The 24,763-nt window shown below is 46.8% G+C and overlaps 2 protein-coding genes across 2 annotated transcripts; both read right to left on the bottom strand.

Moving 5' to 3' along the window:
* Positions 1-182: 182 nt before the first annotated feature.
* LOC130357541 (olfactory receptor 52E2-like) lies at positions 183-12,091 on the bottom strand. The gene is given in 3 exon segments (XM_056560236.1): positions 183-774; positions 776-1,112; positions 12,044-12,091. Coding segments are annotated over 3 exon segments (966 nt in total). The 5' UTR covers positions 12,081-12,091.
* An 11,512-nt stretch (positions 12,092-23,603) lies between these two features.
* LOC130357540 (olfactory receptor 52E2-like) lies at positions 23,604-24,551 on the bottom strand. Its single transcript, XM_056560235.1, has one exon. The coding sequence runs from the start codon at positions 24,540-24,542 to the stop codon at positions 23,604-23,606; it is 939 nt and encodes a 312-aa protein (XP_056416210.1). The 5' UTR covers positions 24,543-24,551.
* Positions 24,552-24,763: the final 212 nt, after the last annotated feature.

Genomic DNA, 24,763 nt, shown 5'->3' with positions numbered 1-24,763 from the left:
CGGAAATATCCAAACCCCAAACAGTAGAAGAATGACTGAGAAGTTCTATGAGCTGCTATATCTTCCATAACTTCTATATCCCAGTAGATATGAAGGAATATGAGCCCCTACACATACAATAACTATTGGTATCACAACTACAGACTTTATAATATCGGGCTAACCCTGGCAGAGCACAAGACTCAGACGATCCCCTGACGAATCTTCTTGGTCCTCACCCCATAAATAATTGGGTTCAGCATTGGGGGAACCAAAATGTAAATATTGGCAACACTGATATGGATCTGTGGTGGAATGTTGTGGCCGAAGCGATGGGTCATAAAGGTGAACCCGGCCGTGGTGAAGAAAACCAAGATGACTATAATGTGGGATGTGCAGGTACTGAGGGCCTTCAGACCCGCCTGCCTGGTGGGAAGGTTTAGAGCGGTATATAGGATTAGGGTGTACGAAGTGATTATCGATAGTAGATCAAAAGTGCCCATCAAAAAGGCCACAACCAAGCTGTAGGACTTGGTCATCTTTGCGTCTCCACATGTCAGCTTCACCAGACCCATGAACTCGCAGTACGTGTGAGGGATGATATTGGATTGACAGAATATCAGGCGTCTTACAATGAATGGATGAGGTAAGAAAAACACCAGAGCTCGAAAGACCACAGAAATCCCAATGACAAGAACAGTTTTATTGCATAAAATAGATGAATGTCTCAAGGGGTTACATATGGCCACGTAGCGGTCAAAGGCCATGGCCAAGAAGAAACCCGACTCGATGGCAGTGGATGAAGAACATCTGAGTTAGACAAGCCTCGAATCTGATCTCCCGGAGATTAAACCGGAAGATGCCCAACATTTTAGGAAGGGTGGAAGATGACAGAACGATATCGGTCACCGACAACATGGACAGAAAGAAGAACATGGGCTCGTGAAGACTCTTCTCAGATCTGATGATCAGGAGGATGATAATGTTCCCGAAGAAGGCAACGAAGTACATACAGAAGAAGGGGATGGAAATCCAACACTGGACATCCTCCAGACCGGGGATCCCAAGTAAGATGAAGACTAAAGGATGGGAGTCATTCATCAGAAGCATGGTGGCCACGGGCAGACATAGTCCTTCAAATACAGAAGAGGGAGGTCACCACATGGGGTTATACTGCACAAGGTTCTATATCTACATGTACATTTTATTTGTGTATCCATAACAGGACCATGTGGTAATAAGAATCAATGACACCAGCCATGCTGAGGATCACATGGCTAAAAAACTTACCATAAAGAACATAGGTCACTGGTTGGGTCGGCTTCACACCGACCAATCAAGGACAATTTACAATTGTAAAAAAAGTAAGTGAACACAGTGATCACTATTAATACAATGTTATCTGATTGTTCTGAAAATCACATATAGACAAACACAAAGTAACTAAACTGAAAACACAGACAGCTCTACAAGTCATGTCTTTAACTAAGAACATTAAGTAAACTTCCACAGTGCAGGGAGTTAACGTAAGTGATCTCCAGATTTGTAGGGGTACTCCGCCCCTAGACATCTTATCCGCATCCAAAGGATAAGGGATAAGATGTCTGATCGGGGGAGTCCGCCGATGGGGATCCCCACGATCTCGGCTGCTTCACCCCAGACATCAGGTGCACGGAGCGAACTTCGCTCGGTGCCGGTTGCCTGGGGATGCGGCTCATGACGTCACGGTCATGCCCCGCTCATGATGTCACGACCACGCCCTTTCAATGCAAGTCTATAGGAGGGGGCGTGACAGATGTCACGCCCCTCCCATAGACTTGCATTGAGAGGGCGTGGCCGTAACATCATGGGTGGGTGTGACCATGACGTCACGAGCCTTCAGCACTGCACACAACGCTCTAAAAGAACGCCGGGTGCAGCAGGGGGAACCCAGGGGAACCATAGAAGATCTACAGAAGATTCTAGAGACTGAAAAATCTTCTGTCCATGTTTTCAATATTAGTGAAACTCTGAACAAGAATGGTGGGGACACCACAAAAGAGGCTACTGGTGGCCAAAAAACATGGCGTCCCATATAAAGTTTATCTGAGATCATCGGGATGACCCACAATGCTTCTGGGAAAATGCTCCATGGACCGATGAGACAAAAGTGAAACAATTTGAAGGGGTTATCCGGCCAAAGACATCCTATCCCCTATCCAAAGGGACCATCTCCATGCAGCAACCGCATTCTATGCGTGGCTGCGTCTCCAGTCTGTGAAAGCTCTTTGTTTCCGGGACTGGAGACGTGACGTAATGCCACACCCCCTCCATTCATGTCTATGGAAGGGGGCGTGATGAAGGGAACATGATGGAGTGGTGTTACGTCACCGGGGGGGGGGGGGGGGTTACGTCACGTCTTCAGTCCCAGAAACAAAGAGCTTTCCCAGACTGGAGACACAGCCAGGTGCTGCATGGAGATGGTCCTTTTGGATAGGGAATAAGATGTCTTTTGGCTGGTTAACCCCTTTAACTCAAATGCACAACGCAAAGGAAGGATGGGAGATGGAGCATCATGGTTTGGGGCTCTACTGCCTCTGGGTTGGATGCCTTGTCATGACTGAGGGAACAATAAATTCAGAGGGGTATGAGAACATAAGGCTGACCATCCATTAGCTGAAGAGATGGAGACTGGAGACAATGACCCAAAGGAAGGAAATCAACTAAGGAAAGGAGGAAAAAGAAGAAGATTTGTGTTTTGGAATCAGATGTTGACCTTTATCCAGGAATAGAAAAAACTAATTATTTTTTTTCCAAAAACAGCACCACCCTGTCCTCAGGCTGTGTGTGGTATTACAACTTGGCTCCATTTACCTTAATGCAACTGAGCTGTAATGCCACACTCAGCCTGAGAAAAGAGGGGGCGCAGTTTTTTGGACGGAATCAGCTCAGTTTTTCCTACCCTGGATAACCCCTTTAACTCTATGAAGATGCTGTGGCCTGACCTGAGGAGGGCGCTGTGTGGTTCCAAAACCATCCACATCTACAAGGTACAAAAGTCCAAAATTCCTCTTCAAATTCATGCAAATCGTTTTTATAGGTACAGATAAATGGGGGAGGAGAATAAAAATGAAGGGGTTTACAGGTTCATTAAAGGGGTACTCCGCCCCTGGCATCTTATCCCCTATCCAAAGGATAGGGGATAAGATGTTAGATCGCCGCGGTCCCGCTGCTGGGGAACCCTGGGGATTGCTGCTGCAGCACCCCGCCATCATTACTGCACAGAGCGAGTTTGCTCTGTGCGTAATGACGGCAATACAGGGGCCGGAGCATCGTGACGTCATGGCTCCGCCCCTCATGACATCACCGCCCGTCCCCTTAATGCAAGTCTATGGCAGGGGGTGTGACGACCCCCACGCCCCCTCCCATAGACTTGTATTGACCGGGGCGGCCGTGACGTCACAAGGGCGGAGCCGTGACGTAACAATGCTCCGGCCCCTGTATTGCCCGTCATTACGTGCAGAGCGATCTCGCTCTGCGCAGTAATGATAGCGGGGTGCTGCAGCGGCGATCCCCAGGGTCCCCAGCAGCGGGACCCCGGCGATCTGACATCTTATCCCCTATCCTTTGGATAGAGGATATGATGTCTAGGGGCGGAGTACCCCTTTAAGGTTCAATAACTTTTTCCTTCTTATAATTGGGACATGATAACAATAAGATCACATATAGTCAGTAATCAATGTAGAAATGTAGGTGATACCAAAGGGTTTCCTTTCCCCCTGCACTGTGGATGTTTACTCAATGTGCTTAATAAAACACATAAACAATAAGACTGTCTGTGTTGTAGGTTTATTTACACTGTATTTGTCAATATCTGTGACTTAGAGAACAATCAGATGACATATGTTCAGTAATCAATGCAGTCAATACCAAAGGGTTCACTTACTTTATCTCCTGCACTGTGGATGTTTACTCATTGTTTCTCAATAAAAGACATGAACAGTAGTGTTGAGCGGCATAGGCCATATTCGAATTCGCGAATATATGGACGAAAATTCGTCATATATTCGCTAAATTCGCATATTCGTAATATTCTCGTTTTATTTTCGCATATGCAAACATTCACACGCCAGTCTCACACAGTAGTATTAGAGGCTTCTTTACACCACACAAGCTGGAAGCAGAAAGGGATGATCACTGTGATGTGTACTGTGAAAAATAAAATACGAATATTCGTAATTACGAATATATAGTGCAATATTCGCGAATATTCACGAATTCCCGAATATGCGATATTTGCGAATAAAATTTGCATTGCGAATATTCGCGAGCAACACTAATGAACAGTACAGCTGCCTGTGTGTTATTAGTTACATTGAATTTGCCTTGGCTGAATACATAGGACTAGTGCTGCCACCTGCCATGATGGGGATAGCGGGGTCGTTTTTCCTGTTGTCGTGGCATTTGGGTTTTCTTTTTATCTTTCTGCACAGGGACGGGGCATTCAGGTATCTGTTATCTTGGTGACCAGGGATGGGGCGTTGTGATTCACGTGTGGTCGAGGACCTTGCACAAGCTTCATCACATGGGGCATTTGCGCAAGAAAACTCTCAGACACAGAATGTGATCCCGGGTAGAATAATGTGAAAACACGTAGACAAGTCTGAGCACCAGGGGCCACGTTTCCATCTGGTGGTGAGACCCGGCGATTTGGTGCATTGGGTGGATGGGTTTGCTCACTTCTAATGGGAAGAGTCATTACAAAAAAAAATAACTTTTGATTTCTTATAGAAACATATGGAAAGCTTAGATCGGGTGCATTCTCTCTTGGTTTCGTGTCACCTGACCAAGACGGTCTCATAAGGGAGGTCTTCTTCTCATAGACATTAGAGTCAGGAGTGAAGGGCACGGCAGCGCTCGTTGTAGATGTCTCCCAAGGACAGATCAAAAGTTTTTGTCCACTTAGTGACAAGTCTGGTGGACAGAAGTGATATATTAGTGTCCCTTTCTATCCTCACATTTGCCCGTCCAAGAATCGACCATCACCGTCTCAGAGCTCTACAGTACTTACCAATGACCGCGCCCAGTCTATGGGAATCAGACACACGTTTCATGGCTTCTCTCTCTTATATTTGTTATAGTCCTATAGCAGAGGATCCCAAATGTGTCACTAACAACCTCCACTGGCCCCGAGTTGCTGTGGCCCCTGTGTGAAGCCCCTGTGGTAACCATCCTGGGAGTTCACAGAAGGACATTGAGTATAATTAGTCTAAGTACCACGATACCCCAGGGGTGGAGAAGTTCCCAAGTTAGTTTTGTGATGTTTGATCTGAGGAGCTTCCCCGGATACCATCATATACAATCCGGTATTCTTTGTAGAAGATGGTAAGACATTATTTATTTAACCCCTTTAAAAGTGTACTCCGCTCCTAGACATCTTATCCTTTATCCAAAGGATAAGGGATAAGATGTCTGATCATGGGAGTCCCGCCGCTTAGGACCCCCACGATCTCGGCTACGGCACCCCAGACATCCGTTGTATGGAGCAAACTTCGCTCCGTGACGGATGACTGGCGATACGGGGCTCCGCTCGTAACATCACGACCATGCCCCGTCAATGCAAGTCTATGGAAGGGGAGTGACAGTCATCACGCCCCCTTGCATAGACTTGCATTGAGGGGGCATGGCCATGACAGCCCAAATGGGGCGTGACCGTGATGTCACAAGCAGGGAGATGGTGGGGGTCCCCAGTGGCGGGACCCCTCCGATCATAAATCTTATCCCCTATCATTTGAAAAGGGGATGATATGTCTAGGGGCGGAGTACCCATTTAAGGACAAAACAATTTTCATTCTTGCATTTTTGTGTTTTTTCCCATAACTTTTATTTTTACATTGACAGAGACGTATGAGGACTTGCTAATTATTTTATTTTTTTTGGCTCCCCTCACTCTCGTTTCAGTACCTTAGATATGGGGATGTGGCCCCTGTGCTGTGTGTTAAGGAGCACTAGTCATGGGGGAGGAGACACAATATATTTTAGTATTGCTCGCCTTCCTCCATCCCAGTCCAATTTGATTGACATTTGGAAGCTTCTGCCAATCACGTGGTCTGGGAGGGAGGAGGAAATGGTGGATATATCTACTACCTATGACTACTTGATGCTCATTACTAGAGATGAGCGAATTTCTCAAAAATTAGATTCGCCGATTCACTGAATTTTCCAAAAAAAGTCGGTTCGGAACGTATTTATTTGCAGCTAATCTCTATTAAAAACGGCTATTTCTGGCCTACAGAGAGGCTCAATAGGGGTATAGAACACTTTGCCTTGTTCTAATACACATAGGGTGTGTGCTGTGTTAGTGAAATAATACTGTTATTCAGTATGACATGCAGATCAGTGGCACTGCTATTAGAATCACTGCCACAGAGCATCTGGATGTGGCAGATTTTTTATGTAATTTTTATTTAATTTCATTTGAATTTATTTTAATGTTACCCATTACCCATTCTGGTGAGCATCGAGCTGGCGAGATACCACCCGTTCCAGCCCCTGCCTCTCAGCGTCCCCTTACTATGAAAGCGCAAATGTTTAATTTAATCAGTTATGGTTCATTGTTATCGCTCCAAGCGGTTTCACTGGATTCTTGTAATAATTCCACAGGTCATATGATGTAGATGACCATAGGGCCTCAGTCTTGAAAAGATTACATACATTTTTTAAAGATTTATATTAGACTCCCAAGTTTAATGTCCCAGGGTTTACTTTGAACAAATACTGTATGACCACAAAACCCAAACTAACAAGGAGTCCCATGGCAGCACAATTACAGAGCATAGAGGTGGCGGAAACATGAGGAGACAATAATCTAGCAGAATGACACAGCCTGGAATTGGCGGCAGCAACAGGAGACCATATACTGGCTGAATGGCTCAGCCTGGAGTTGGCGGCAGCATAAGGAGACCATAGGGCCACACAATCCCTAAGATTAAAAAATAAATTTTCAAATTTAAATTGAAGATTTGTGGCAGATAGTGCTACCATAATTTTTTTTAGGTAATGTCCCAGGCCCGGCAGCATCAGTAAATCATATAGCTGAATGGCACAGCCTAGAGGTGGCGGAAGCATGAGGAGACCATATAGTGGCTGAATGGCAAAACCTGAAGTTGGCGGCAGTAGAGGAGAACATATAGTGGCTGAATGACACAGTGTGGAGGTGTTGGCAGCATGAGTAGACCATATAGTGGTTGAATGGCACAGCGTGGAGGTGTTGGCAGCATGAGGAGACCATATAGTGGCTGAATGACACAGTGTGGAGGTGTTGGCAGCATGAGGAGACCATATAGTGGATGAAAGACACAGTGTGGAGGTGTTGGCAGCATGAGGAGACCATATAGTGGCTGAATGACACAGCGTGGAGGTGTTGGCAGCATGAGAAGACCATATAGTGGCTGAATGACACAGCCTGGAGGTGTTGGCAGCATGAGGAGACCATATAGTGGCTGAATGACACAGTGTGGAGGTGTTGGCAGCATGAGGACACCATATAGTGACTGAATGACACAGCGTGGAGGTGTTGGCAGCATGAGGAGACCATATAGTTGCTGAATGACACAGCGTGGAGGTGTTGGCAGCATGAGGACACCATATAGTGACTGAATGACACAGCGTGGAGGTGTTGGCAGCATGAGGAGACCATATAGTGGCTGAATGACACACCCTGGAGGTGACGGCAGCATGAGGAGACCATATAGTGGCTGAGTGACACAGCGTGGAGGTGGCGGCAGCATGAGGAGAACATATGGTGGCAGAATAAGACAGGATATCCTGGAGGTGGCAGCAGCACCATCAGGAGTGCTGAAAGTGACCCGGTCACAGATTGGTGTGGTGGGTGGCAATACCAGTACTAGGTGACAAAGGTGGGTGAAAAAAGGTCTGATGCAGAGGAATGTCTGTAACTGGGGAGCAGCGCAGTAAATCTGTTTGGCACTATCCATATTTGTGAAGTGTTGGTGTGGCACCATGGTCAATCTACTCTGAGTCATCTTGGTGGCTGGAAATCCTGGCTAATCCATCCCTGATTCATCTTCACAAAGGTCAGTCTCTCCACATTTTTCGTGGACAGATGAGTTTGCCTTTGGGTGACTATGGCCCCGGCCGCACTAAACACCCACTCTGATGGCACACTACTGGCCGGGCAGGATAGCTTTTCCAGGGCAAACTCTGCTAGTTGCGGCCTTAAATCAAGTTTGGCTGCCCAGAAGTCCAGCGGATTTTCAAGGTTTGTTGGCATGGCCATGTCAAGGTATGCCACCACCTGCTGGTTCAGGTCCTGCTCCAGGTCTACCTGCTGCTGATGAGTTGCTTCACTATACGGGTGAAGAAAGCTACTCATCACCGACTGTAGACTTAGGCTGTTGATAATGGAGCTGGTACTGCTCCTGCCACCCCACCCCTCCCCAGCAGCCATGGCAGTGGGAGGTGAGCGCAGAGGTCCCCCGATTCAGACCTGTGAGAGGATGGACAATGGCACCGATAGGCATCGGGCAACTGACTACCTAGGATGTCTCTGTAGTAGGTCAGTTTGTCCTCCCTCTCAGTGGGTGTAAAAAAGGCCCCCATTTCGTGCCGGAAGTGAGGGTCCAATAAGGTGGAGAGCCAGAAGTCATCCCGCTGCCAAATGGTGACAATTTGGCAGTCATTATGCAAGCAGCAGAGCATGCATCGTGCCATTTGTGCAAGTGACTCAAAGGCACTCCCTGTCTCCATCTCCACTGCATACTGCCACGGTGTGTCTGGGTCCTCTGTCTCGCCTTCCTCATAACCCTTTAGCTCCTCTGGCTGCTCCTGGTACTCCTGTGAGATGACTAGAAACGCCGCCCATTTTGGAAACCTAAACTGTGCTCCACTGTGCCCCTCCTCCTCCAGTTAAGCCCCCACAGGGCTCATATGGATGTGAGATGTAGGCGCCACATCTCCAGAGCCCTGACCAGCCATTGTTTCCAACAGGTGTTGTAGGAAATGAAGCAGTGGAATGACGTTGTTCATCCCATAATCCTGGCGACTGACTAATGTGGCTTCCTCAAAGGGCCTGAACAAACGGCAGGTGTCACGTATGAGCTGCCACTGGTTCACATTGAAGTTACACAGGGGAGTACTCCTATCTGCTTGGATCATCAAGAAATTGGTGATGGCTTTTCTTTGTTCGTATAGTCGGTCCAACATATGGAGGGTGGAATTCCAACGTGTGGCAACAACGCAAATCAGACTATGTTGTGGGATACCGTTCTGATGCTGCAGCTCAAGGAAGGTGTGCTTGGCGGTGTAAGTGGCTGAAGTGCATGCAAAGTTTCCTTCCCATTGTTAGGATGTCTTGCAAATGGGGGGGAACACTTCAGAAACCGCTTTACAACCAGATTCAACACGTGTGTCATGCAGGGTGCATGGCTCAGCCTTCCTTGTCGCAGCGCATGCAAGATGTTCTTCCCGTTGTCAGTCACCATGGTTCCCATTTCCAGTTTTCATGGAGTAAGCCATGCTCCGATTTCTTTATGAATGACTTTTAGCAGTTCCTCCCCTGTGTGACTTCATTCGCCAAAGCAAACCATGTGAAGAACAGCGTGACACCGCCGTGCCCTGCACACATGGTATGCTGAAGGGCCACTGAGACTTGTCCGTGCAGTAGAGGCTGAGGACACGGTAGAGGATGAGGATTCAGAGTCTCACACTGTCACAGAACCAACTGTCTGAGAGCGTGGAGGAGGGAATGGCATGACCTGTCCAAGTTGGGTTTGTGGCTGTGTAGGAACCACATTCACCCAGTGAGCCGTAAAGGACATGTATTGTCCCTGACCATAGTTACAGCTCCAGACGTTGGCGCTGCCATGCACTTTGCTACACACCGACAGGCTCAAGGACTGGCCCATCTTCTGTTCCACAAAATTGTGCAGGGCTGGTACTGCCTTCTTCGCAAAGAAATGACGGCTTGGGACTCTCCACCTCGGCTCGGCACAAGCCATCAGTTCTCTGAAAGGTGCAGAGTCCACCACTTGAAAAGGGAGGGACTGCAACACCAGCAACTTAGGAGCACATTCAGCTACTGCGTCATTGGATGAGTGGGCGCATACTGTTGTCTCTTGGACATGGCTTCGCCGATGGATTGCTGGCGGAATGACTGACTCGAAATTGGAGGAGCAGGAGCATCTGGAGCGACAGAAGGAGGGTATGACACACAGCTCCCTTCGGCTGAGGTGGTGGAGCCTTGGCTGGCTGAAGAAGTGAGCAGCTGGCCACTGGGTGATGCAGCAGGCTGGACCACTACATCGGAGCCACGGTTCTCCCAGAATATGTTGACGCAGGGCCGTGGTGCCAACTTTGGGACCCCGGCCACGCTTCACCTTCTGCCGACATATCTTGCATGTGGCTATGTTAACCTCCTCCGGATGCTTGATGAAAAACTGCCACACCACCGAGTAGCTGATTTTCCCACCTGCAGTCTGCACTAACTGACTGCTACTGGCGCCATCTCCAGGGACCCCTGGCACTACCTCCCGGGAAGGAAGGCTGCCGCGAAGCAAGTGGTTTCTCCTGGGAACATTTGTCTCCTGAATTTCCACTTCTGCCACCACGCTGACTGCCAACCGTGCTACCGCCTTGCTGGCTCAGCTGCTGCCTCACGGGAAACCTGCAACCCTCTTCTCCTGATGATGATCAAGCCCCCTCTGCACCTGGCTCCCAATTGCAATCGGCTTCATCATCATCGAGTTGTGTCTGCACGTCACTGATGTCCTCCTCAGGTTCCCCAACAGTGTCTGCTTCAGGACCCTGAACCCTGGCAACCGCTTCCCACGTCACTCTCCTCATCCCTTCTTGCGTAGGAAGCAGCAGATGTCTCCTCCCCTTCTTGGCTGTCCAGTAGCTGCTGACTGTCCTCTATTAGATCGTCCTCAGTAAATAGTGGAGCTGAACCCACAGCATAAGATGCTTCTCTAGGAGAGGGAACAGCATAGGACAAAGGCAATGGGAGGACAGGGACTGCTCCCGGGCCATGCCAACTGAGGGTTGTGTCTGAGGAACCCACCGACTGTTGACTGGGGGTGTCAGATGTCACTTGTGATGAAGTGGATGACCGTGTTAACAAATCGATGATGGCAGATGGGTTGCTGGTCGAAACACGACCGCTAGCTGATAACGGGAGCTCAGGCCTCTCGCTGAGACTCCTGCTGCCACTCACCCCTAGTCTGCTGTGACCTCTGCCTTATGAATTTAGGCCTCTGCCACTCCTCTGTGCACATCCTGGCACTTCTCTGCCTGACATACTTAGTGTGTATATGAGAGGAGTACAATACGCTTCACTACGCTTAAAACAGTATTTGTCTAGAACAGCAGCAGGTGTGTACTTTTGCCTCACCTTTTACAGTAAATAGGCCTTTAAGACTTTATCAGTAACAAAATGGTACACCACTTAGATGTAGATATGTGGTATGCACTTACGAGGGCAGAAAAATGTGCTACAGTACACTTAGTATTTGTGTAAACCTCAAACACATAAAGGGTTATGAATATAAAATGATGATGAAATAATACTGAATACACAGGGTATAATGCCCTAAAATATATAGAATAATATCAAATATAACCCAAAATAAGGACTGCTATTATGAACTCCCACTAACCATAGCAAAAAAGAAGACAAAATAAGGAGTCATTTACTCAAGATACAAAAACCACAATTTTATTAATGCACTTATTTAAAACACATGGAGAAATTCCACAAAAGTGGGTGAAAGACACCAAGAAGTGTCACACTGGACCCTGGCATAACACTTCACAAGCTTAGACCATACTGTAACATATATAGATACTGTATATATCTAGTGCATACAACTCAGATATAGACATTATTTACATTGTAGTATACATACTTATCAAAAAGGGAAACAGTGAGTACCAGGGAGCAGAGTGACACCACCCCAACGTGGCGTTTCGGAATCAACCTTTGTCGAGGGGTAGTGTCCTCCAGGATGGGCTGAGTATTTATATTTCTATCCACCAATGATCATGCTGCAAAATAATTACCTCTTACCCTCATACCTGCAGGTGCCCGGCTTGTGTTGGCGCATGTGAAGACGGGATCTTCTGGGCTCCGCTCACTTCCAGCGACGCGTCACAAAGAGCAGGTCAGCTGACCGGGCCAGCAACAGCTGACCTGGACAGCCGCCCCGCCCCGCTGAGATGACGTGCGCAGCAAGGAACAGAGGCCGGCGGCCCGCACATGCGCACTGGCCAAAAATGGGACTTGGTCTGCATAACACTATTAAAGTGCTTAGTGCATATAGTGCATTCCCCCAGGGCCGGCCATCTTTACACAGAACATAGATATTATATAAAAATATAATTAATTGCACCTATATTAATTGCACCTTTAGCTTTACCCAACACTTATAATATTCATGCTGCTATGATATATGCTTTTTTTTTTTTTTTTTTTTTTTTAAGGAACACATTTTTTATTTCACCCTCAATCATTTTGTTATCATTGTCCACATAAATGATATAATTTACAAACTTTTTTTGTGATTGTTTCTAGCAGTATGGTGTTGTATTCTGCTGGACTTTTGGGGCCCATTTTTGTGTCAGAATCTGGGCCCGCTAAAGGATTCTTTTTTTTTTTTTATATATTCAAGGTTTATTAACGTTTTCAAGTAATACAAAAATACAATGAAACGTCAGCTGACCTGCTCTTTGTGACGCGTCGCTGGAAGTGAGCGGAGCCCAGAAGATCCCGTCTTCACATGCGCCAACACAAGCCGGGCACCTGCAGGTATGAGGGTAAGAGGTAATTATATTGCAGCATGATCATTGGTGGATAGAAATATAAATACTCAGCCCATCCTGGTGGACACTACCCCTCGACAAAGGTTGATTCCGAAACGCCACGTTGGGGTGGTGTCACTCTGCTCCCTGGTACTCACTGTTTCCCTTTTTGATAAGTATGTATACTACAATGTAAAGAATGTCTATATCTGAGTTGTATGCACTAGATATATACAGTATCTATATATGTTACAGTATGGTCTAAGCTTGTGAAGTGTTATGCCAGGGTCCAGTGTGACACTTCTTGGGGTCTTTCACCCACTTTTGTGGAATTTCTCTACGTGTTTTAAATAAGTGCATTAATAAAATTGTGGTTTTTGTATCTTGAGTAAATGACTCCTTATTTTTTCTTCTTTTTTGCTTAACAGTATTTGTCTAGAACAGCAGCCGGTGAGTACTTTTGGCTGGACTTTCCCAGTATCTTGGCCCTTGAGAGTTTAACAGGTACAAAAAAGTACACTACTTAGATGTAGGTATGTGGTATGTACTATGCACTTGTGAGGGCAGAAAATGCGCTACAGTACGCTTAACCCCTTAAGGACGCAGCCCTTTTTCACTTTAAGGACTGAGCCCTTTTTCGCAATTCTGACCACCGTCACTTTACAAATTAATAACGCGAAAACGCTTTTACCGAATATTCTGATTCTGAGATTGTTTTTTCGTGACATATTCTACTTTATTTTGGTGGTAAATTTTCGCCGTTAATTGCATCCTTTTTTGGTGAAAAATCCCCAAATTTCATGAAAATTTGGAAAATTTTGCATTTTTCTAACTTTGAAGCTCTCTGCTTGTAAGGAAAATGGATATTCCCAATAAATTTTATTTTTATTCACAAATACAATATGTCCACTTCATATTGGCCTCATAAAATGGAGATACTTTTGCTTTTTGAAAAAATTAGAGGGCTTCAAAGTAGAGCAGCAATTTTCAAAAATGTCATGAAAATTGCTAAATCTGAAGGGACAGATGTTACAGAACTACAACTCCCAGCATGCCTGGGCAGTCGAGGCATGCTGAGAGTTGTAGTTTGGCAACATCTGGAGGGCTACTGTTTGGGCACCACTGTAATAGTGGTCTCTAAACTGTGACCCTTCAGATGTTGCATAACTACAACTCCCAGCATGCCCAGACAGCCTTTGGCTCTCTGGGCATGCTGGGAGTTGCAGTTTGGCCCCCCTAGTGGTTGCCACAGTAAAGATCGATTTACTTTCACTTTCAATTCCCCCCCCCCCCCCCTCCCCACTGTCGATTCCCTACCTGATCAGGATCCTGCAGGCTCCAGCGAAGATCCCAGGTCCCCAGGCATCTTCTCCTGCAGGTACGGCCTCCATCTTCTTTCCAGAGCCCCTCGACATCCAGGGGCGGGCAAAACGGGGGGTTGCCATGGCAACCCCCTGTCCTGCGCTGCCATTGGTCAGAACTCCGTTCTGACTAATGCCAGGGGATAGGAGTAGATCGCAGCTTTGCGACCTCACTCCAATCCTTAAGGCTGATCGGGGCTGTTGCTGACAACTCCGATCAGCCCTATTTTCCGGGTGATCGGGTCACCAGAGACCCGATCAGCCCGGAATTGGAGAAAATCGCATGTCTGAATTGACATGCGATTTTCTCCGATCGCCGACATGGGGGGGTCTCAGGACCCCCCTGGGCGATGTGCCAGGGTGCCTGCTGAATGATTTCAGCAGGCATCCGGCTCCGGTCCCCAACCGGCTAGCAGTGGGGACCGGATTTCCCACGGGCGTATGGATACGCCCTCAGTCCTTAAGGACTCGGAATGCAGAGTGTATCCATACGCCCTGTGTCCTGAAGAGGTTAAAACAGTATTTGAATAAAACACCAGCCGGTGAGTACTTTTACCTGGACTTTCACAGTATCTAGGCCCATGAGAGTTTAACAGGTACAAAACAGTACACCACTTAGATGTAGGTATGTGGTATGCACTTATGAGGGCAGAAAAATGTGCTACAGTACGCTTTTTCTGTGTAACACGCAGCACTATCTGTCTTTATATATCTCTCTGCAGTGAAAGGCTGAAGTGACTGGCCGCAATATGGCTGCCGATTATATAGGACTGTGAAATCACAGGGGTGACTGGCTGCTGATAGGCTGCATCCTGCATGTGATTCAGGGTCATCCCGCCGACCCTTGTTCCCAACTTCCCAGGATTCCTTGCCCCATGTCCTCACATGTGGATCCCCCATTTTAGATGCCCTGGAGCCTGGACCTCACTAAAAGAAGTTTAGTGAAGTGATTTGTGCAATAGAATCGCGGCGATATTCGCATTCATTGCAAATTAAGTTTTTCCAGAAATTTGTAACGAATTCGGATTCGTCAGATTCGATTCGCTCATTTCTACTCATTACCATATGGCACAAGCGTTGATGTAATTATGTTTTTTTTTTTGTCTGTTTGTGACATAGGATGGAGCCTAGAAGAACTTCATAAGGACCATGTTCTCCACATCTATGAGGTACTGGGGCAGAGCTCAGTGCTGGGCAATGTCCAGACGCCCAATGAAGAATGAATGGAGCACTGGCCATACAGCGCGGTTCCCTCCATTCATTCGTGGTGACAATTTGCCTTCTTTTTCTTAATTGCTGGGGGGTGCCAGAGGTTGAACCACCAGTGATCAGCTTGATATCCCATATCTGTGAATAGGACATACATTTTGTAGATGGGAATACCCCTTTAAAACAAGGTGGACGGTGGAGGAATACTCTGCAGAGATTATAAATAAAGTGAACCAGTCCTCAAAAGTACATTGGGAAAAGAAGGAAATGAGAGAGAATTGGGTCCAGATAAAGATAATTTAATATAATATAATGGGCAAAATACATAAAAATGAAGTGAACCTCCTGTCGCCTTAGCAGGGCCCTTGCATCAGGTGAAGGAGTTGAGCTAATGGTAAATTTACAATAGTCCTGGGTATATATAAAAAATGTATGAAAGACAGTCTGTAAATAGGTTTATCCTACTACTGAAGAAAAGGCCTGTGGCCTTGAAACGCGTCTAGCATTATTACCTACTCACCCCTACCTGTATACAAACTATAGAACCCCTTTTGCACACTTGCAATAGCTGGATGCCGCTCATTTTGGGACCACTATTGCACGCGCGCTCCTAGTGCATCACCGACACGAGGACGCCGGTATCCACTCCCGTACCAGGACTCACCTTAATCTCGACACCAACCATCACGACGATCACCTACCCATAAGCCGGACGCTGTCCCGTGCCAGCTGTGCACCGCTAAACACATTTGGAGACCGAGACCCCGCAGCATCGTGCAGACGGGCATCATTCAGAGTGTCGCACGCCACCGCGCCAGCTCGGACTTCTGATTCTCCTATACCCCAACGGTCCGTGAGTGGTGCCGTGGGCCAACCCTGCATCTTCCTATACTACTAACGATCACATGATAAGAAGGGAACTTGTGCCTGGTGACAACTGTCGCACTGCGCTACTAATGAATTTTTAATATTTCTACTGTGCATTATACCATGAACGATATATTACTGCTGAATATCTCTACATTACCGTATTTATCGGGGTATACCACGCACCGGCCTATAACACGCACCCTCATTTTACCAAGGATATTTGGGTAAAAAAAGTTTTTTACCCAAATATCCATGGTAAAATGAGGGTGCGTGTGTGCGCGTGTATACCCCGATATACCCCCAGGAAAGGCAGGGGGAGAGAGGCCGTCGCTGCCCGCTTCTCTCCCCCTGCCTTTCCTGGGGTCTAGAGCGCTGCTGTCGGCCCTTCTCACCCCCTGGCTATCGGCGCCGCTGCCTGTTCTGTCCCCCTGACTATCGGTGCCGGCGCCGCATTGCCGGCGCCGATAGCCAGGGGGAGAGAAGCAGTGCCGACAGCCAGGGGGAGAGAAGGGGCAGCGGCATCCATTGCCGGCGCTGCTGTCCCGTTGCCTCCCCCCATCCCCGGTGGCATAATTACCTGAGTCGGGTCCGCGCTGCTGCAGGCCTCCGGCGTGCGTCCCCTGCGTCGTTGCTATGCACGGCGCGGCGCACTGACGTCATGCGCCGCGCCGTTCAGCGCTTAGCAACGACGCCGGGGATGCACGCCGGAGGCCTGCAGCAGCGCAGACCCGATCCAGGTAATTATGCCACTGGGGATGGGGGGAGGCAACGGGGCAGCGGCGCCGGCAATGGGTGCCGCTGCCCCTTCTCTCCCCCTGGCTGTCGGCGCCGCTTCTCTCCCCCTGGCTATCGGCGCCGGCAATGGGGCGCTGGTACCGATAGTCAGGGGGACAGAACGGGCAGCGGCGCCGATAGCCAGGGGGAGAGAAGGGCCGGCAGAGCTCTAGACCCCAGGAAAGGCAGGGGGAGAGAAGCGGGCAGCGACGGCCTCTCTCCCCCTGCCTTTCCTGGGGGTGTATCGGCGTATAACACGCACACAGACTTTAGCCTAAAAATGTTAGCCTACAAAGTGCGTGTTATACGCCGATAAATACGGTATATTTGCACTTTGCACTACGTCACCAACGAACTATCATACCATCTAGTGCAATTCATCATATCCTATCCAGCCGTTTCTATCTTAGTTGGTATACCCATTTACAGACTGTCTTTCATACATTTTTTATACATTTATCTTTTTCATATATACCCAGCACTATTGTAAATTTACCATTAGCTCAACTCCTTCGCCTGATGCAAGGGCCCTGCTAAGGCGACAGGAGGTTCACTTCATTTTTATGTATTTTGCCCATTATATTATATTAAATAGTCTTTATCTGGACCCAATTCTCTCCCATTTCCTTCTTTTCCCAATGTACTTTTGAGGACTGGTTCACTTTATTTCTATTACCTCCATTTTTGGGCCTTCTAAGGTGAAGGCAACACCGTTAACCTCAGGTACATCCTCTTGCAATTCTAAGTGAGCTACAGACTTTTCTTTTTTCTGCAGAGATTAGATGGCGGGATTATGTTACACTGACGTATAGTAGTGTCCCAGCACCAATGTTCTGGTTACTATCCTGACGTCAGGTGACTGAGAGGAAAAGGTTTTGCATAATGTGTATGAGGCTCTGGAGAGTTGTTGCAAATGTATTTATTTATGTATTGCATCCTCTTTATTGTGTACACTGAGGTCTTACAGAGTGCAAAGGGTTAATATTCCTGCATTTATTGTAAACAAATGAATGATACTTTGGTAACATGATTCTCCCAAGCAAGAGAAGTGCCTCGTCCAACCTCACTCTCCCAGGAATCCCTACCAGTTAGTGTCCGTTCAGGCCTGGCTCTTACCAAAGACACATCCCCTAGCTCTGCTATATCTACATGTACATAGACCTAGGTCATGTCCCTTAGAACGCCCCCTGGAGGTCATTGGTTCCCCCCAGTCTCAGGTCTTAAATCAGCGAGGTCTCCTAAGATGTGTCAGACGTTGTCTCCAGCTGATGCCATGAGGAAGAAGTATATCGGAGAGTTGTACATAAGTATTCGTCATAAGACGCCTAGGACCGTGCGCTTTGGTCAGGTATTTGCAAGAGGCCATGGACGCTCATTTCTTTTTTTATATCAACAATTTTTATTATTTTTGAACAGAAGTCATTACATTCAAAACAGAGATGACATAGGACATCTTTATCTACTGCACATGTCAATCACGTTACATAAATACTAATAAAACAAAAAACAGGAATTAAAAAAGAGAGAACTGCGTTATAAAGTAGTCTGAGTATAGATGGCCCTCTAATAAAAGGCCTTTAAGGGGGTACTCCGGTACTAGACATCTTATCCCCTAGTCACAGGATAGGAGATAAGTGTCTGATCGTGAGGGGTCCGACCACCGGTACCCCAGTAATTCATATGCACGAAGCAATCTCGGCTCTGTGCCCAAACACAGGATCTTCATCTCTCCCATAGACATGAATGGAGGAGGCCACTTGGTAGCCTTGTACAGCTGGGGTGCCTAGATGTCCAGTACTGGAGTACCCCTTTAATAGTGTTGAGCGGCATAGGCCATATTCGAATTCGCGATATTTCGCGAACATATGGACGAATATTCGTCATATATTCGCTAAATTTGCATATTCGTAATATTCGCGTTTATTTTTGCATATGCGAAAATTAGCATATGTGAAAATTAGCTTATGCGAAAATTAGCATAAGCGGAAATTCGCATGTGCGAAAATTCGTACGCCAGTCTCACACAGTAGTATTAGAGCCTTCTTTACACCACACAAGCTGGAAGCAGAGAGGGATGATCACTGTGATGTGTACTGTGAAAAAAAAAAAATAGCGAATATTCGTAATTGCGAATATATAGTGCTATATTCGCGAATTCGGGAATATGCGATAGTCGCGAATAAAATTTGCATTGCGAATATTCGCGAGCAACACTATCCTTTAATTGGTCATTCCATGGATCTGACTGTCCACAGTACGTGCATGTTAGAAAGTAAGTTACGAGGTGCACGGTGGAGGGTCTGTGGGGTCCTCTGTCTAAAAGCCATAACATACAACCTAAACATAGGCCTCAAAATCTACAGTCATCTTCCTAAGTGTGTATTCTTAAGACCCCCAGATTTCCCCTCGGCCCCTCTAGGGTGTACCATTCACCATTGCCTTTCAGTATCTGCCCTTTGATGGTCTATGAAAGCCTGCCATTTAGGAAAGGCACCCTTTGTTTTTTTGCCGGGGTCCATAAGGGCTTCCACGAAGTCAAATCTTAGCCGTCTACTCATGTATGAAAGGGACGGCATTGGGTCCTGTAGCCAATAACTCACCAGACATGTAACAGGGGCCAACAGGGCCACAGGCACACCCTTAGTCACCAGAGCGAGGGGAGGGAGGGTTACACGGAATGTGATGAAAAACATGGCTGAGGAACGGACGCTTATTTCGATAGATTTTATTGTTGAGATGCCCAACACTCATGGGTAGAACACTGTTTGGGTGGGTTTGGATAGGTCCACCTCATTTCCTTGTCTGGGTTGCCCTCTGATCATACGTTGGCTGCTCCATTCATGGTAGGTCAAAAAACATTTTGGGGGAGTTTACTAACACTGTCTAATTTGTAAATGCTAAGAAAGAAGAGCGGAAAATCGCTCCCTAGTGTAACTAAGTAGTGTGAATATTCACCAATGCCCTGGTTACACTTACCCGAAAAGGTTGTGTCAACCATGCGCAACCCCGGCAACAGGTGAACAATAACACAGGTCCCTCTGCAGCCTCTCTGTCCATAGACACAGCCATAGACAAAAGGTTCTTCTCACAAATCGACAGGAGTCCAGGGCACTGAGCCATACGGTAAAAGGAAAGTGGAGTTTACTAACCGAAATGCGTGAAACGCAAGAATACTGACTAACAGGTATTGGCTCCACCCCTAGTCCTGGGATAGAGAGGGTGGACTAGGGACTTCTGCAGCCATTGGTACTGGAAGACTTCACTTCGATCCTGACAGATTGGGGTCAGGAAAGATTTTTTTTTTTACATCATAAAAAGGACATAATATTTCTGCCCCTGTTCAGACCTTCATATAGGGTTTTGGGTTTGCATATAACCTTATGGTCCTCCTTCAGCCATTCTCTTTGTGATCTGTTGTTCCCGATAGGAAGCATTACCCTGACGATTGTGGCATATGCTATAGAGATGGGCGGCCATGTGGACATCAGTCACCCCATAGATGAATTTGAGATTCTTTCTTTTCCACAAGGTTTGTCCATCATCTGCAGTCTGTCTTTAAGACACCACCAGATTAATGTAGACGCCATACAGCAAGCGATTCCAAGAGGTAAGAAGGGTGTCCAGGGACTCAGGACATCCCCAATGATCAGAGGTGGCAGCCCCTGGGCCTCATCTTCCATTGTCCATTTATTATACTGGGGTCTTCACATGATGAGGGGAACCATTAGGATGCCTCATACACCTGGGCTCTTAAAGGGTTACTCCACCCCCTCCCATAGACTTGCATTGAGGGGAAGTAGTCGTGATGTAACGAGTCTCTGGCGCTGCAGCAGACGCTCTAAAAGGATGCCGGGTGCAGCAAGGAGATTGAGGGGTTCCCCAGCGGCAGGACCCCCGCGATCAGACATCTTATCCCTTATCCTTTGGATAGGGTATAAAATGTCTAGCAGTGGAGTACCCTTTTAAGGTGACCATGCGCATGCAGATTATCATCTGCCAATTTTGGATGGACCAGCTGACAATCCTATGTGTCTGGGTCTTGCAGGTCTGGATGATGTGTGGATTTTGCAGTTGGATTTCAATTGCCCAATTGTCAGAATCTCACCGTTTCCTACATCACATCTGTCCCGACAAGATCCACCGGCATCGTCCAACACAGTCTTGATGAGAAGGTCGCTCATCACTGTAAGACATAGCCAGTTCAGAAGATAGGGGTGCCGGGCCAATCACTCGTGCACACACCTCCTGCTGGCAGGATTGGGATTGTGGTGTGAAGCCTCACTAGCGTTTACCCTGTATACCTGAATTACTGGACTATGGCTTTTGCCTGTTTCCTGAACTTACCAGATGATTTGGATCTGACCCTGACTGTCCTGGTTAGATCCTTGCTTGTTACATGTTTTTTACTGATTTTGTACTGTGCTGCCCTCCTGGTTCTGACCTTGTCTCTTGCCTGCTGATTTGGATCTGACCCTGACTGTCCTGGTTAGACCTTTGCTTATTATACATTTATTCTGATTCTGATTTTGTACTGTGCTGCCCTCCTGGTTCTGACCCTCTGGCTATTCTCTGGTTTTCCCTTTTGGCATTCTCATTCTGTCTTCGGCATTATCAAATGTTGCTTATCTGGTCTGTTTAAACTCCCTTTAGCGCTGGTCCTGGTTTATTATTGTAAACGTGACCTGTTTTGTTGGGTTGTGCACCAGAATTTCAATTCAAAAACCTGACCAACTCTCCATTTTACTTAGAAACCCCGAAAAAGGGGGCGTGTCCCTGACATTTTGGTTTCCACAGAAAATTTGGTGGATTTGAGCTGAGAAAACCCCCACAGATGAGAGCAGGTGTAAAATATGCAAAACGTAGGGAGACCTTAGTAAATAATCTGCGCGAAGTTGGCATGTTCGCAAATTATGAATATAAATACACCATTCGTTTGAGCTGCATTTGTGCTGATTTGTGCCACAAAAAATGAACATTTGTGCCAGTTTGGTTCCTGAGATATTGCGAGTTAGATTTTTATGAAGCCCCACCCACTTTCCACCCCATGTTCTTAAATTTTAAAAACAAATACACCATTTGTTTGTGCTGCGTGGGGAAACTCTACTCTTAGTAAATAAGGGCAAGTGAGTATAGGGGCCGTCACCCAACATTCATCCCATATCCATCTAGAACATATGACTGCTACCTCTGCGCTGTATAAAGCTATACATCTTATCGAAACATTAACCTATTCCTCACAGGGATTAAAGACTGGTAAATAATACCTCAATCTGTATATACAAAGCACATATGAATGCTGGGAGGTAGAAAGAACAAAATAGAAACTCACCAATAGATTGGAGGAACGAATGATTAAAAATGGACAAGGGAACAAAGAAATGATGATGCCAGTCAGGGATTAAAGCAGATGATCAACAGGAACAGCAACAAACCCAGCTAGCTTTCCCTAATCTTCCCCTACATATTTCTCTAAACACCAACCTAACACCAGACCCTCACTTACCCTCACTGTCCCTGAAAGTATCCCTATAAGAACCACATAAAGTAACACTGGCAGAGCACTAGAACCCAGGGATAAAAAGAAGACTAAACAGACATCAAAACAAACAACTAAGAAATAAATTAAAGGATAGGGGATAAGATGTCTGTTCACGGGGGTCCCGCCGCTGGGGACCCACGCGATCTCAGCTGCGGCACCCCAGACATCCGGTGAACTTCGCTCCGTGCCAGATGACTGGCGATGCGGGGTGGAGGCTCGTGACGTCATGACCACGCCCCACTCGTGATGTCATGGCCACACCCCGCTCATGATGTCACGGTCACGCCCTTTCAATTCAAGTCTATGGGAGGGGGCGTGATGAACATCACGCCCCCTCCAAATAGACTTGCAATCAGGGGGCATGGCCGGGACATCACGAGTGGGGGGGCGTGGCCATGACATCACGAGCCTCCGGATGCTCTGAACGAATGCCGGGTGCAGCAGGGAGATCAAGGGGGTCCCCAGCGGTGGGACCCTTACAATCAGACATATTATCCCCTATCCTTTGGATAGGGGATAAGATGTCTAGGGGCGGAGTACCCTTTAAAGCACAAAGAACATACAGGGAAGAACCAGGAATCAGCTGAAGAACTAGTAACAACACTTATAACAAGACATAGAAACCCCACATGGAATGGTGGAAACAAACTAAGAAAACAAATGCTGCTATTCACCATAGTAATGTAAAAGTTCGGGAATTTCAAACAGAGGCTAAGCGATCAGTAAATCGTAAGAAGCCCAGAGCAGAGCAATCATGACTGATCCAGAGTAATAGATCAGCTTTGAAGCTGTGAGACAAAGGATCAGACAGGAGAAGACAGGATAGTGGGATGATTCCGGATTTATAGAGAACTTTACATCATATGTAATAGAGAAGTGGACGAGGGTAAGTCAATAAATCTGTAAATTCCTAAGTGTAGAAGAACGTCTACAGGGACAGAAGTTTTATGGGCCACTATAACTTTCTGTATAAAGATGAGTATGAGATATTGGTGACTCAACAGATGCAAAGACATTATATGTATCAACATTGATGACATTTTATGTATTAAAGATGATATCTGATGACATTGGGCTCAGACACCAGCAGAGTAAAAGACTCGGACAATCTTCTGACGAATTCTCTTAGTCATCACCCCATAAATAACTGGGTTCAACATTGGAGGAACCAAAAGGTAAATATTAGCAATAATGATATGGATCTGAGGAGGAATGTTGTGGCCGAAGCGATGGGTGACGAATGTGAACGTGGCTGTGGTGTAGAAAACCAAGATGACCAAAATGTGGGATGTGCAGGTACTGAGGGCCTTCAGACCAGCCTGCCGGCTGTGACGGGTGAGGACGGTATAAAGGATTAGGGTGTATGAAGCGATGGTCCATAATAGGTCAAAAGCACCAATCAACGAGGCTATGGTCAGGCTGTAGGACTTGGTCATGGAGGCATCTCCACATGTCAGGTTTATAACCGCCATGAACTCGCAGTACGTGTGAGGGATGATATTGGATTGACAGAATACCAAGCTTCTTACCACAAATGGATGAGGTATGAAAAATACCAGAGCTCGAAAGACCACAGAAATCCCAATGACAAGAACAGTTTTATTGCATAAAATAGATGAATGTCTCAAGGGGTTACATATGGCCACGTAGCGGTCAAAGGCCATGGCCAAGAAGAAACCCGACTCGATGGCAGTAAAGGAGTGGATGAAGAACATCTGAGTTAGACAAGCCTCGAATCTGATCTCACGGAGATTAAACCAGAAGATGCCCAACATTTTAGAAAGGGTGGAAGATGACAGAACGATATCAGTCACCGACAACATGGACAGAAAGAAGAACATGGGCTCGTGAAGACTCTTCTCAGATCTGATGATCAGGAGGATGATGATGTTCCCGAAGAAGGCAACAAAGTACATACAGAAGAAGGGGATGGAAATCCAACACTGGACATCCTCCAGACCGGGGATCCCAAGTAAGATGAAGACTAAAGGATGCGAGTCATTCATCAGAAGCATGGTGGCCACGGGCAGACATAGTCCTTCAAATACAGAAGAGGGAGGTCACCACATGGGGTCAAACTGCAGAATGAATATCAGTTACAAATAATGGGCACGCACAGTGTATCTATGCTTATATAAAAGGAGCATGTGCTAGTAAGAATATCAATGATAATAGGCCATTCATCCCCAACCCCCACAGAAGTCACAGCAGGACCCTCACTGGACCCCCGTACAGA

Source organism: Hyla sarda, chromosome 2, assembly GCF_029499605.1.
Source record: "Hyla sarda isolate aHylSar1 chromosome 2, aHylSar1.hap1, whole genome shotgun sequence".
Classification (NCBI taxonomy): domain Eukaryota; kingdom Metazoa; phylum Chordata; class Amphibia; order Anura; family Hylidae; genus Hyla; species Hyla sarda.
This window is presented reverse-complemented; position numbering and strand designations above follow the sequence as displayed.